We start from the raw sequence: 13,146 nt of genomic DNA, 5'->3' as shown, positions 1-13,146 counted from the left end.
CAGAGAAACCAGGCTCAGCAGCCTCAGCTTCCACATGCTGCAAAAATGATGGTAAAACTGAAACCTGTATTCTTTCCTGCTCAAAACCCAAGATCCATAAATCAGTGTTGGAGAGCCCTTGGGATCCTGTGGTTCAGATCACTCAGTTCTTCCTGGAGTTAATGTCAGTGCATCTCCATCCTGCTGCAGGCTGACTTGCTGTGTGATGGATTCAGTACACATCGTTTGAGCATGTGTTACACCAGACAGACCTTCCAGAAAGGTTACCACTTTTTGTTCCCTTTTTGTTTTTCCCAATTGATTTGGTTAGAAAAAAATACAGCTTCTCCAATATCTGGTAAGTACATAAACCTAACTGCTAATTTGTATTTTTACAAATTCTGCAACTTTTTCATAAAGACAAAGGTAAATGACCATCACTGCTATGAAAAGCATGGGGTAAATGACCACCAGAAATAGCTGTCAGGGATGACAGTGCTCAAGAACTGAAAACTCTACACACACTGGATCAGCAGCCACAGCCAGAGCACCTCTGTTTGGATGCCTGTGATGTATTTCAGGGTTCTTGGCTGTACTGTTGGATGCCACGTAAGGCTAGGGGTCAAGTTCACTCCTGGCATAAGCTCAGTGAAATCAAATCATCTGCCTTTGGGTTACTGGTGCTGCAGCAGGGACTAATTTGGCCCTTGGTGCTTCATTTCGATCGCATTCAGCTGGAATTAGCATTGATCATTTCACACAGCAGGCAGGCTTTACAAACAGGAGTTTTCTCTTCACCTCCTGCTGTGTGCCTCCCCACACGTCTTCTTCCATCTTTGAAAAATTATTCTCTTTATTCCTATTGTATCTGAGGGAAGTATTCATCAATGGAGAGAGAACTGTGGATTAGCCTCACATCTGCTCTCCTCCCTGCTATGGAGCAGGGTGAGGCTGAGCAGTTTTGCCACAGGAAACAGTGGCAGAGAGCACTGCTGATGTAGATAGAAGTAAAAAGTCTGCCCTGAGGACAGCTTGTCAAATGAAGCCTCCTGTGCCATTAATTACAGTTCCAAGGTGCAGATGAAATATGTATGTGATAGAAGAGCTTTGCCTTTTAATGTATGATTTGAGCAAATTTTTAAAGGGACAGCATCAAGCCAAGCCTTCTCTTCACACAGAGGGTTTTCTTCTCTTGTTGCTCACAGACTCTTCTCATTTCATCCCTGCAATGAAAGAGCAGTGCTGGTTACACCTCCAAAGACTGACTTCTTCCTGGGAAGAAGGGCTCTAACACTGAGAGACTATCTGTGGCCACATCAGCTCTCACATCAATATTCACAACTATGAGAGTAATCCCAAAGTAATGTTATTTGTTAGAGAATTACAACTAATTAAATGGAACTGCATCCAAAATTAAAAAAGCATATTGTGAAGAGCTATAATTAGGCTCTAGTTAGAATTTTTGTGTTTCATACCACAAGTGTAACAAGACCTTGGATGAGAACAGACCATGACTGTACTGGCTACAGAAGCACCCCAAGATCTCAGCCAGGGCAGGAGCTCCAGAGACAGGAGCAGTGTGAACAAGCTGCAGAATTGAATAAACTCCCACCCCAGGCAGGTTACAACTGGGAACTTTGCTGTCTGCAGAGGGAAACTGAGGCAGGGAGAAATCTAATCTTTGATTAGTGTTGGAGAGGTGATCCCTGGCAGAGGCAGGAACTAAACTTAGCCTGCTGAGTCCTGGCAGCAGCAGCAGCCCTTCCCTGGGACAGGCTGCATTCCTCCCCCAGCACCCTGAGCAATAAATAGCAGCCAGCAGGGAGAAGGGAAAGCAGGGCAGGGAGAGCTGGGGCTCTCCTCTGGGACTGGTGATGACCTGGCAGAGCAGGGAGATGGCCAGGGAGGAGGACCCACAGCTGGGGAAGCTGTGCCTCCCCTCTCTGAGCAGGGCAGGAGGGGGACAGGGGAGGCAGGAAGGTGAGGATGATAAAGGTGGCTTTGAGAAGCAAAGAGATGTGCTTTAGGCTCCTCCTGAGAGGGCAGAGCCCTGCAGGGCTGGGGTGCAGCCCTGCCTGTGGCTCAGGGCACCTGTGGGCCCTGGGCAGGCGGCTGGGAGCAGCCCCTGGAGCCTGCGGTGCTGGGGAGCACGGGCTCACCTCTCCCTGTGTTTCCCAGCTGCAATGACTCCTTTTCTCCACCCTAGACTCTCTAGCATGCCCAGCACATCACAGCAGTCCCCATGGCCCCTCCAGCAGCCTCCACTGCAGTCCTGCCTGACACTGCAGCCTCCCGGTTTGGATCCCCACCTTCCCCTGTGTCCGTGTAACGCTGCCTGTGCTGCTGGCAGGACAGAGGTGGCACTGCAGGGCAGCTCCGGGCTCTGTGTGCGCTGCACGGCCACCCTGGCCACCCTCAGTCACTGCGGGTCACACTGCCACCTGCCCCTTCACAGTATGGACACGTGTGATCCTCAACCACTCCCATTTCCCCTCTTTAAGGAGTCCCAGATGCTTTCTGGAAGCTGTAGGAACTTTCATGTCCAGTGAACCTCATTTTTACTTGGAACTAGGGACATGGAGTGAGGATTTATTACCAAAGGCACTGTGCAAATCTTGTTTCTTGAGGAAACAGCAATGGAAAAAGAATATTTAAATGGCAAGAAAGCACTGGGACAACATCTGCCTCTAGATAGGTGGGTGGGAGTCCTGGTTATTTCAGTGCCAAGCACTGTGAGCCTTTCCAAGGGCTCAACTTTTATCTGGCAAAGGTGTGGTTGGCCTGGCTGGGCCACAGGGAGGAGTGAGGAAGGGAGCCATGACCTTTTAAAGATGAGCAGCCAGATTTCTGAATGCATGTGTGCTGAAAGGAAAACTCACTTTGCTTTCTCTCCCTTCCCTTCCCCCTCTGAAAACCCCAGCTCAAAGGAAAAAACTTCTCTGCAAATGGAAATACAATTGCCACATTGCCCTTTGCAAGAGAAACAATTTGACATTTGACCACACGAGGAATTTCCTTAGATGTGGGCTCTGCTGCAAGACAAATTTCTCTTGGGCTTCTGCTGCTTTCTAAATTAAAGGAAAAGAATATCAGTGGTGGCTTTATTCTCAGCTCTGCAGACTTTGGGATTCTCTGGTCTATTCCACACCAAGTTTAACATCTTGCCATTAATAAGGTTTAGTACCTTTTAAGTATAATACTGCAATAAAATGTAACTAACTATAGACTGATGAAGAAGGCCAGGATCCCTGATTAGTGCACATGAGCTGCTGCAGTGATGGCCTGGGGATGGCCCTTCAGCACATCTGGACCTGCTCTGCACATATAATGATGATTTCATGTGCCAGCCCTGTTGATTAGCTGTAAACCAGGTTTTCAGAGGCAAGCATTCACCTGCTACTTCTAATTCCTGTCATTTCTGTGGATTAATAAAAAGATTGATGAGGAATGGGTCTGGGATAAAGCAGAACTATTGGCTCGGGTTTGTGCTGGAGGAGAGTAAAGGCACAGGATGGACAAGGCATCTCTGAGAACTGCAAGAGGCAGCCCTGGGGAATGTGGAGAGGCAGAAACAGCCCTGGCTCTGCCTGAGATGAGAGCCCTTGGGTTTGTTTAACTGCATGTGAGAATGCTGGCATTGGCCTCACTGCTCCAGGGAAGGCACACTGCCCGGGTGCAGGAAAGGCAGAGGGGGAAATTCCATCCCCACATTCTCCCTGGATCACAATTGGAGAGGAAGAAGGAAAAAGCAGCTCCATGCATCAAATTAAGAAACTGCAAGGAAGCTTGTCCCTCCAATTTTAAAGCATAAAATGTTTGATCTGGACTTCCTGAATGCCTCCAGCTCCCAGAGCAGGCTGGGACATTTGCTCATATGTTGAAAGGAGCCCTTGGTGCTGGGCTGCTGTGTGTCTCAGGAATGGTTGTAAGGTATTTCAGCCACAGAAGTGATTGCAGCTCACCAGAGAGCAGCCAGGTGGACACCAAGCAAATCAAAAGCTGCCACAGCTCTGTGGGGATGCAGCACCTGCAGCCAGGCTGGCAAGTGTCCAGAGGGCACTCCTGGACCAGCTGCAGCACTTTAGTACACTGAGGCAGAGGTTTGGGCTAAGTGAGAGGATGTCACACGTTTAAAGCCTCATTTCCAGCAGTCCTGCTGCAGCTGTACCTGTCCAAAACCCCAAGAGATCAGTCCCAGATCAGCCCATCCCACAAAAATATTTTCCATACATTCATCTTCTTCACTTTTAATAAAAAAAGAGAAGAAAGGTTGTTACACCTTTCATGAGTATTGAATGGAAACAGATTTTTTTTCTATTTTATTTTGTATAACAATAAGCAAATTAGACTTCCATATTTGCAGGCAGCACTCAAAACTGACTGATTTAGTGAATTCTTTCCTTTGCCTCCTCTCCCTTTGTGGAACAGGGACCAGGCTCACTGATAACCATGCCACAGACTCACAGGATGACCCCAAGGAAGTCACTTAACCCCCTTCCAGGGTTTCCTCATCTCCCTGCTGGCAGGGGGATTCTGATTCCTGTCAGGAGCCTGAGCTCAGCTCCAAGGCAGTCCCTGCTCTGCATCTTAGCCCAGGCTTGCCACCTCCAAACCCAAGAGTCTGACCACACCAAGGCAGTCTTGAATTTCTCCATGAGATACTAGAGATGCCTGTAGTGAAAAACATCAATATCAGAAAACCTAAACCAAATCTGTCCTGTTTTCAATGAAAACTGTTGGCAAAAAGTATTTGTGTGCTACTTAAGCAGTCCCAAGCAAGCTTTCCTTTTAACCCCAGCAACATGCCTCACCCACAACGTGACTGAGAGAGGTTACTTAAGTGGTAATAATCTGCTTAATTCACTATTCCCAAGGAGTCTTGTCCTCTTTGCAGAAATTGCCAACAAGGTCAGCACTTCCGTTCATTGTGCCTGTGTTTATTACAGACCCAGGCGGCTCCAGCGAGTGAGGATGGAAACTCCTCCCAGATCAGTCCTGCTGTCAAACACTGGGGAAAAATGTTTGCAGAAAAGCAAATGAAAGTGGGGTGTAAAGGGCACCATGTTACAAACTTCACAGGCACTCCAATGAATAATTTTCCCTGCTGTTTGCCTCTGATTCCATTATCAGCTTCTTAATCAATTCTGTCTCCTGGCATGGCAGACCTTCACTCAGTGTTCTGGGGACAGCAGTTGCTTTGCTAGAGAAAATCAGCTGGACAGATGATCAGCTGGACAATTATCAGATCAGATCTCTCTGGGGCTCTGTTTCTGTTGCTGGTCATTCCCAAAAGCACAGTTTGCTCCTGCTCCAAATGTGGGATGAAAGCCTGATCTCTTGGTTACCTGTTGTGGCCAACCTTGGCCAGCGATAATTTTAACATCTTATCTTCAGCTTGGTGAAAACATCTTTCTATGCTTGACATAGCACAGAGCAGGGATAAAGTCTTGGGGATGAGAATGGAAATGAGATGTAATTTGTCTGAAGGCAGGGCTGTGTTTGCCTGCTGTAAATATTCTGCCTTGGTTTGGTGCTCTCTGGGGCTGCCTCTAGCACAGGCAGGTGAAGGTGTGATCTCTCTCTGACTGCAGTGGACAGAGGATGCTTTCAGTGCCTCAAAACAAACTTAAGAGTTCCTAGGATGAGCCAATAACTCAGTGTGGCTGACACCTCACCTTCCTTTATCACCAAACTGATACCCTTGATCACAGACAGCTGCAATTAGTCCCCAGAGCACTGACAGGACACGATGAGCACTGTGGCTCTTGCCTCCCTAAAGGATGACACTGCCTCTGTCATTGCTCTCGAGGTTTTCCAGCTCTGAAGCCTTTGTCAGCTAACCTTGGATACACAAGCTGTCTGGGGGAGTTATTGATTCCTCTTGTCCCCACCTCCTCCCTGCCCAGTTAGACAGATTTATAGGAACTTTGGTAGGAACCACTAAAATCCTGGCAGAGCTCATTAATCTGTGAATCTTTTGAAGACTTCCCTCCTTGCAGAGGCCATCTGTTTGCCTGAGTGCTATTTCTGCAGCTGCCAAATCAGGTTTGCAAGACTCTCACCTTCTCCTCAAACCCACCACATGATACTGCAATATTTACATTCAGGGCTCGACACTTTTTCCTACCAGATCTGTGCAGAGCAAATGCAGCTTCACCCATCTGTGCAAGACTCAAACCCAGTGAAATAAGCAGCAATAATGCCCCTAAAACCAAAAGCAGCAAGATCAGACTGAAACATATAATTTCTCTTGGCTTTTCATGTTCACTGGGAGACAATTCAGTAGCACCTGAAACCTCTGCAGAGGGAACTGCCAATAACTGTAATTACTGCATGAAAATCTACCATGTATTGATGGGAAAAGAGCTCTGGGCTATGTCCCCTGTTCTGGGTGGCTCCTGCAGAGCTGCCCAGCAGAGAGTCACTCATGTTTGTCAGCAGATGCCAAAATCTGGCCTCATGCCGTCATGCTCACCTTTTCTCCAACCTTGTGCAAATGCATCTCACCTGAGTGCCACAGCTGGCTCATTTTGGCTCAGTGTGTCAGAGGACATTGTTAGCAAGAGCTGTGGCAGCTCAGAAGCCAGTTTTCTCTTTCAAATGTAGTTTTTTTGTTTCTTCACATCATTGCAGTAGCCTTTCATAACTTCCCCCCAGAGAATGTAACCTTTTATAAATTAGATGGGATGAAAATGCCACCAAGATTCAGACTATCAATTAATTTATTCTTTAAGATAAATCCTCTTCTGAATCTTTGATCTTCTTATTTAATGTATATTTGCACATTCACATAAAGTATTTTCTCTGTGAGCCAGCAATTATCACAGGTAAGGTTCACATTTCTTGGAGACAGCAGGAATTTCTTCCCCATTTTCTTTTTGAATGTGCAAAATTATTTTCCCTGGCTGCTGGATTTGTGTCACCTGACATAGTTAATCTTCTAATCTTCTCTCTGGGGTGACATCAGAGGAGATGATGGAGACATTTCCTTTCTTGAATACAAAGCTCAGATTCAATTTTTACTAGTGAAGATCTTGCTAATAACATAAAAAAATAGAGACAAATGCAAAATTATGACATGCCTAGTTATTTTGGGGGGCTGCTATTACTCTTGTATTTGTTGTTTCCTAGAGGGTTATTTTAACTGTCAGCTTGCCTATTTTGACTCACTTTTCCTTCTCTGGATGAATCCACATGAGATCTTGTCAGAGCACCAGCTCCTCTTGGAGTCGCATCATTACACCCCCCATCCATCAAGTTTAAATGCAAAGAGAATGTGTCAGAAAACAATGATGAAATAAAATTCCAATAATTGGGACTTCCTGGGCACTCTGCCCCTCACTGAAGGGCTGCTTTTCCTTCTGCTGGTTGCTGTACAGAGGTTCCAGCACATCTGAGCAGCAGCTCCCTCCTCTTCCTCATGTCCTCATGGCACAGCATCCCACTGGCCCTGGCTTTGGCCCACTGGTCCCACAGGTACCTCTGGGACCTCACCAAGGCCCTGGCAGTGACTCAGGGGAGGTGGGGCTGATAGTGGGGGCTCCCCTCTTGCTTCTCTGCCCTTTAACTGGGTGCAATCCAAAACCTGGGGTTGATTTTACCCCTTGTATTAGAGGCCAGAAAGGCACATTCCATCCCCACCACTGCAGGGCTTTTCAAGGGGGAAAAACGTGTCTCAGCTACCAAATTCCTAACACTTTGGGCTCTTCAGGGCTCTGAGAGAAGGTCACCCCCATCCTGATGCCAACCTGCTTATAGCAGCCTGCAGTTTCTCTTCTGGCCCTATCTTTCCCTTCCCCCTCCCCGGGCTGTGAATCCTCCGTACACAACAGTCAGGAATCTCTTCACAGGGCAGGAAAAACCCGAGGGAATTTGCATAAATTAGAGGGGAGAAGCGCATTTCAGGCATTCTCTCAATAAACGGCGTGCAAATCACGCTGATGGCAGATAGAAACGCCTGCCCGAGCGGGCAGCAAGGAGCTTGCTGCAATCTCATGGAAAATTGCAGATTTAGTAATCAGATCTGGCTTGGTTAGCTAAAGAAATAATTCTCACGTCTCACGATTTCCCTCTGTCAGGAGAGAGAAAGGCAGAGGGCAGCAGAACAGCTCAGCCGTGCCCCTGCACAGCACAGAGCTTAGCAAAGCAGTAAAGGCAGCAGGCAGGGCTGAGATCCCAGCCTGGGCTGCACAGCTCCTGCTTTCCTGAGAGCTTTGGTGAGGCTGGCTCCATCCAGGGCTCAGCAAGAGGCAAGTCAGCAGTAGCAAAAGCTCTGGCTCAGCTGGGAGCTTTCAGGTGGATCAGGCTCTTTTCAAAGTCAGGTTGCTGGGTCAGTCATGTTGTGGGGAAAATTATGACCTCCCCATGGGATTTAGAATCCTAAAGCCCAGATTTTCCATGATATTTAAGCACTTAGATCAGGCACAGGTCAGATGGGATGTGTAAACATGTAGATGAGAAACAAAGTCCCACTACATGTCTTACTCATGTGGGTGACAGTATTTGGGCTCTAAGGCAACTGTATATCTGTGCCCTGCAACCAGGTTTCCCCTAATATTCCCTCTTTCCTCAGGCAAATCAGCTCAGTTCCAGGCCTTTTGTATCTCAAAAGCCCTTGGCACTGTCAGGACCGGCCTTGGACATGTCCAGGGATGGAACATCCACAACATTCCTGGGCAGATAATTCTTCCTGGAAATCTCTGGGGAGGGGAGGACACCATAGCAGCTGCTTAAGTATTCCAGGATGCAGCAGGAAAATGCAACTGTCTTCCACAGGAGACTAAATGGTCCAGGAGAATCCTCTTTAGGAAATACTCCAGTGGCTTCCTTCCACATGTTGCCTGTACTACCCCACTCATGGCACTCGTCATGGATTTATGCAGACAGCTGTCTGAAGGGAGTAGAATGAAGCAGGGAGATTTAGAAATGGTTCTCTCTGCATGCTGAGGGATAAGCATCCTTCAGGTTCCTTGGAAAGCCTAAGTGAGCACAGTTTTTGGCAAATATTTAGCCCATTTCACCTGTTAGTGTAATATCTGCTGAAATAATTTGTGCTTTACCTCTCACCCTTTATTTCAGTTTTTGACTTTTGCCTTTTTTGCCCTGACAGACACCAGGCTAATTCATAAATGTCCAAAATTTTCTCTGTCAGCCTTAAATTTTCCAGGCCTTTTTTTGGCCTTTTTCCAGGAGCAAACATGGCTTTTCTCTTTTCAGGCTGAGAAATGGAGGAAGCTAAAAGAAATACTCTGTTTTAATCAAAGAAAAAAAAAGTCTTATAATTTATTAAAACCCAGCATTATAAGTAAAGTATCCAGGGATCAAAGGTAATTTTTTGATTGAAGTATCCACATCAAAAGAAGATGTTTGTTTGTGAGTATTGTTGTAATAATTAGGTCTGATCTGTTCAACTTTTGACCTGCTTTAGTGTTTCACTGAAGAGCTCTCCCAAGGTCAAATCCTAGTAAGGGCTCTGGCAGATGAGCTCTTGCCAACTTTGCTGTAGTTGTTTAAGATGTATTTGTCCTTCCCCCTCAGTCCTCTCTGCCCCTCTCCCAGAAGATGCTGACCACCTGCAGCAGACATGGCCATGGACAATAGTGGGGGTTACTGAGGCAGAGACTTGGATTCCCCTGGAGGATGAGGCAGAGCTGAGACACCAGTCTGAGTTTGGCATGCCTTCCCTGCAGGCACTTGTCCAGCTCTGCTAGAGGGCTCTAACCTCCAGTGGAGGAGCACCAGCACACAGCTGTGAGAGGGAACTTCAAAACCAGCTGCAGCTGTTTGCTCTGAATACAAGGAGGACTGGTGGGCCCTTAATCCTGCAAATACTCATGCATGTGTTTATAACTGTGAGCAGTTCCAGGAACTTCAGTGGGGCTTGAAGTGAAATTGGCACGTAAATGCTGCAGAGCTGGGAGCCTGCATTTGCACAGGATCAAGCTAAGAAAGCTTTGATTCTCACACATTGGAGCAATATGTGTGACACTGCAAGAAAAGTCCCCCAGTCTGGTTTAGGCCTTCTTCCTTTTGCAGCTGCATGCTGAGATGGAGACCAGACACCTCCCTGGCTGCCAGAGCAGCTAGTGGCCACTCCCTGGCTCTGTGGCTGGCAGCACAATGGAGAGGTTAGGCACGCTGCCCTGCACTTCTCCTCCTTGCACAGCCTCTTTGGCACAGAGCACAGCCTGAGGCTCTGCTTCTCTCAGAGCTGTGCTCCAGGTGAGCCTCACAGCAGTGAATATTTCCATGTGTGCTGCATGAGCAGATAGAGGAGCAGGCACTGACAAGGGCTGTCCTGACAGAACTGTGCCAACAGATCCTCAGGCTGGCCAGACACTTCTGGCTCTGCTTGCCCAGCCCTGTGTAGGCAACCCGAGGAATGGTTTTGGGAACACGTCACAATCTACTTTTGCAGCTATTTTTGCTTCTTAGTCAGAGGCCTGACATCCTGAATTGAATCCATGGCTAGCTGTGCTGCTGAGTAACCAGCAGAGTATAAAAAGGCTTCTCTTCAGAGAGAGGCAGAGCCAGCAGTGCCAGCCTTTGGGTGCTTAAGCTGAAGCATCTGAGTAAAAACAGCCCACACTTTTCAGAGGTGCTGGGCACCCTGAGCTCCTAGTATACTTCATGTAATTTATGCTTTTTTTTTTTTTTCCTTCAAGGCATTTTGAAGAAAGATGTTCCCGATAGCTCATTTCCCCAGGGGCTGTCTCTGGCCACATGATCTGGAAGTGCTTCCCAAGGACCGCCCCCATGGATCTCCCCCTTGCCTCCTCGGGTTCTGGGTGTGACATCCCGATATTTGTGGAGGGCTCAGACGCTGAGGGTCTGAGTAAGGCCAAGCCCAGGCTGCTCCTGACCGTTCCCAGGACAAGAAGCGGCAGCGGATCAGCGCCCCCCGGGTGCCGAGGCTCCCACCAGGTCCCGCACGCGTCTCTGCCAAGCCCAGCCTGGCTCTAACGCTGCCAGAGCCTTTGCTGGCACTTCATTAAGGTGCCTAATGAGCACACCAGTGTGCAGGGGTACTCTGCACTGACTATGTGAGTCTGGGAACCTCATATCCAACAAATCCCACATAAACATTTCCAAAGATTAAAAACGTAAGTTGTAGGAGCAGCCACTAAACTGGCATTAAAGTGGCGTGTTTTAAGCAAGAAAAGCCATGAAGTTACAGAGAAATCTGCACTCGCAATATTATTATAAAGCACGAAACAGCCTTTAGTAACAGCGTCACAAAACAATTTCTCAGATATTACAATATAAACAAAGACCTTTTTTTCCCCCTTCCTCCTTAAAGAGATACACCCTGGCTTCTGCCCCGTTTTCCAGCAGCGCTTGTACCCGGCCCCTGCAGGAGGAGAAGGTGCAGGGGAAGCTGCCAGAGCCTCTCCCCCAGCCCAGAGCTGCCCGAGCCCCCCGGGAAGCAGGAGCGCCCTGCGGGTGGCTCCCAGCCCCGGCGCACAGCAATTAGCTCTGGTCTCCCGCCAGGATTTGCGGCTTAGCCCTTAAAAGCCGTTTCATAAATATTCGATGGCCTTTCCGACAGGGTAATGTGCCTCTGTGACATTAAAGAGGAAACTCTGCGAAGGGGAGGGATGACAACAAATTTATCCACCAATAGCACACTCTTTTGGCACAAAAGCACATTCTTATCTTTGCATCCCATAATGAGAAGGCAGGGACGGGACTGTTGCTACAGCTCTCTGGGTGGGTAGATGTGCAGTGCAAGGGAAGGGTGGCTGTGAACTGTTTGGTATTTTCTCCCCCCTTGCCTTTGCAAAGAGAAGGACCCGCGCTTGCGGTCCCGCAGTGGTTTCTTTCCTAAGCCCCCGGTGAGGAGGACTGCCCACACCATGTCAGACTGCGAGGGACTGCCTGTGGGTAAGCGCCAGATTTATATTTACCCCGAGTCCTGCGACTGGCTCACATTCTCAGATTGCAAAGGCACACGCGGAGCCGCAGCGGGGCGAGCAGAAAGTCCCCGAAACCAGCGCAGATCCTGGTGCGGTGCTCAGAGTCCGTGCGGAGGGTGGGAGGGTGGCACTGCCTGGATTTTCTCCGCAGGAACAGCGGCTGGGCAGGAGGAAGGGTTCTGGAATTCAGGCTGATGAAGGACTGGAGGGTCGCTCTCCGCAGGGATGATGGTATCGATGTCCTGAGCTCACCGAGGAGAGTTTGTGGGGATGGGTGCTGCAGGAGCAGGCGCTGTGTGTGGGTCCTGTTTGTTCCTTGATAAACCTTCCCGGATGGTAACGGACACAGCCAGGGCAGATAAATGTAATGCAAAGGGTTTATTTGCTGAAAGGAAACAGAAATGTGCATTGTTGTTAAAATAAGGGCATTGCACACTTTGTCTGCGTCTGGGAAGGAATCCTGTACTAGGGCTTAGGGCTGTATCTGTCAAACTTCACTGAGCAGAAGAGCACGTCAGCAAGAAGCATGTTTCTCAGCTGTTTTTTTAAAAACTTCTATAGGAACTGTAAATATTATCTAGGCTGCCTGTAGAAAAGGAAACTTGTCAAAATGATAGCCTTATTCTCTGCCAAGGCGTTTTACTAATAAAGAGATGGACTACTGGAAATGCCTTTTATTTTTTATTTTACCATGGCAAGCATTTATCTTTTCACATGAATATGTATATGCAACATGTACTGTGTGGCACTCCCGTTCCATTGGTCTGTGGAGGCCGTGCATCAAAGATGAGGTTCTGGGCTAAAAAGTGTGGCTGGGGAAGGAGAAGGCTGCTGCAGTGTTTTTCTTCTTTCCTCCTCTCTCTGCTTCCATTTTACAGAGGAAATCCCAAGTCCAAAACGGATCAATCGTAACTAGAGTGGAAAAATATAAATTATGTATATGGTGCAGAGTGGGCTGCACCATGCACAATTCCATGGGCTGTTGCTATCAGCTAAAGACAGGAGAGATGAAAATGAGTATTTCCTGCCTATCTGCTCAAATGGGCGAACTGTTAACCAGCAAAGTTTCACTTCTACAGGCTTTGATTTTAAGGGCCTGGCCCCAGTTTGCTTATTAAGCACTCTGAGTTGGGGGTGGGATATTTCAGGGTGACAGTATCAGTATCAGCTGGCATCTGATATTAATGATGAAACTGATAGTGAGAGTGCATGGCATCTTGTGTGCAGAAATTACTGATATCTCAATTACCTA

At 47.9% G+C, this 13,146-nt stretch overlaps 1 protein-coding gene and 1 long non-coding RNA gene across 2 annotated transcripts in view; one reads left to right on the top strand and one right to left on the bottom strand.

The window, feature by feature from the left end:
* Positions 1-1,071: 1,071 nt before the first annotated feature.
* Positions 1,072-12,347, bottom strand: LOC139589784 (uncharacterized). The gene is made up of 2 exons (XR_011679127.1): positions 11,886-12,347; positions 1,072-1,202 (listed from the first exon to the last, which is right to left on the bottom strand). It is a non-coding gene; the product is annotated as an uncharacterized lncRNA (long non-coding RNA).
* The window catches only part of EML1 (EMAP like 1), a 121,648-nt gene continuing 120,187 nt past the window's right edge, over positions 11,686-13,146 (top strand). The window contains exon 1 of the mRNA XM_071426490.1: positions 11,686-11,862. Within this exon, the coding sequence (XP_071282591.1) occupies positions 11,835-11,862 (28 nt within the window). The 5' untranslated portion in view covers positions 11,686-11,834. The remainder of the gene's footprint in view (positions 11,863-13,146) is intronic.

Source organism: Agelaius tricolor, unplaced genomic scaffold, assembly GCF_023055355.1.
Source record: "Agelaius tricolor isolate 1412-34295 unplaced genomic scaffold, bAgeTri1.0.p SCAF_5, whole genome shotgun sequence".
In the NCBI taxonomy this organism is placed as follows: Eukaryota; Metazoa; Chordata; class Aves; order Passeriformes; family Icteridae; genus Agelaius; species Agelaius tricolor.
Note: the sequence above shows the minus strand (reverse complement) of the source record. Positions and strands in the feature narration are given on the sequence as shown.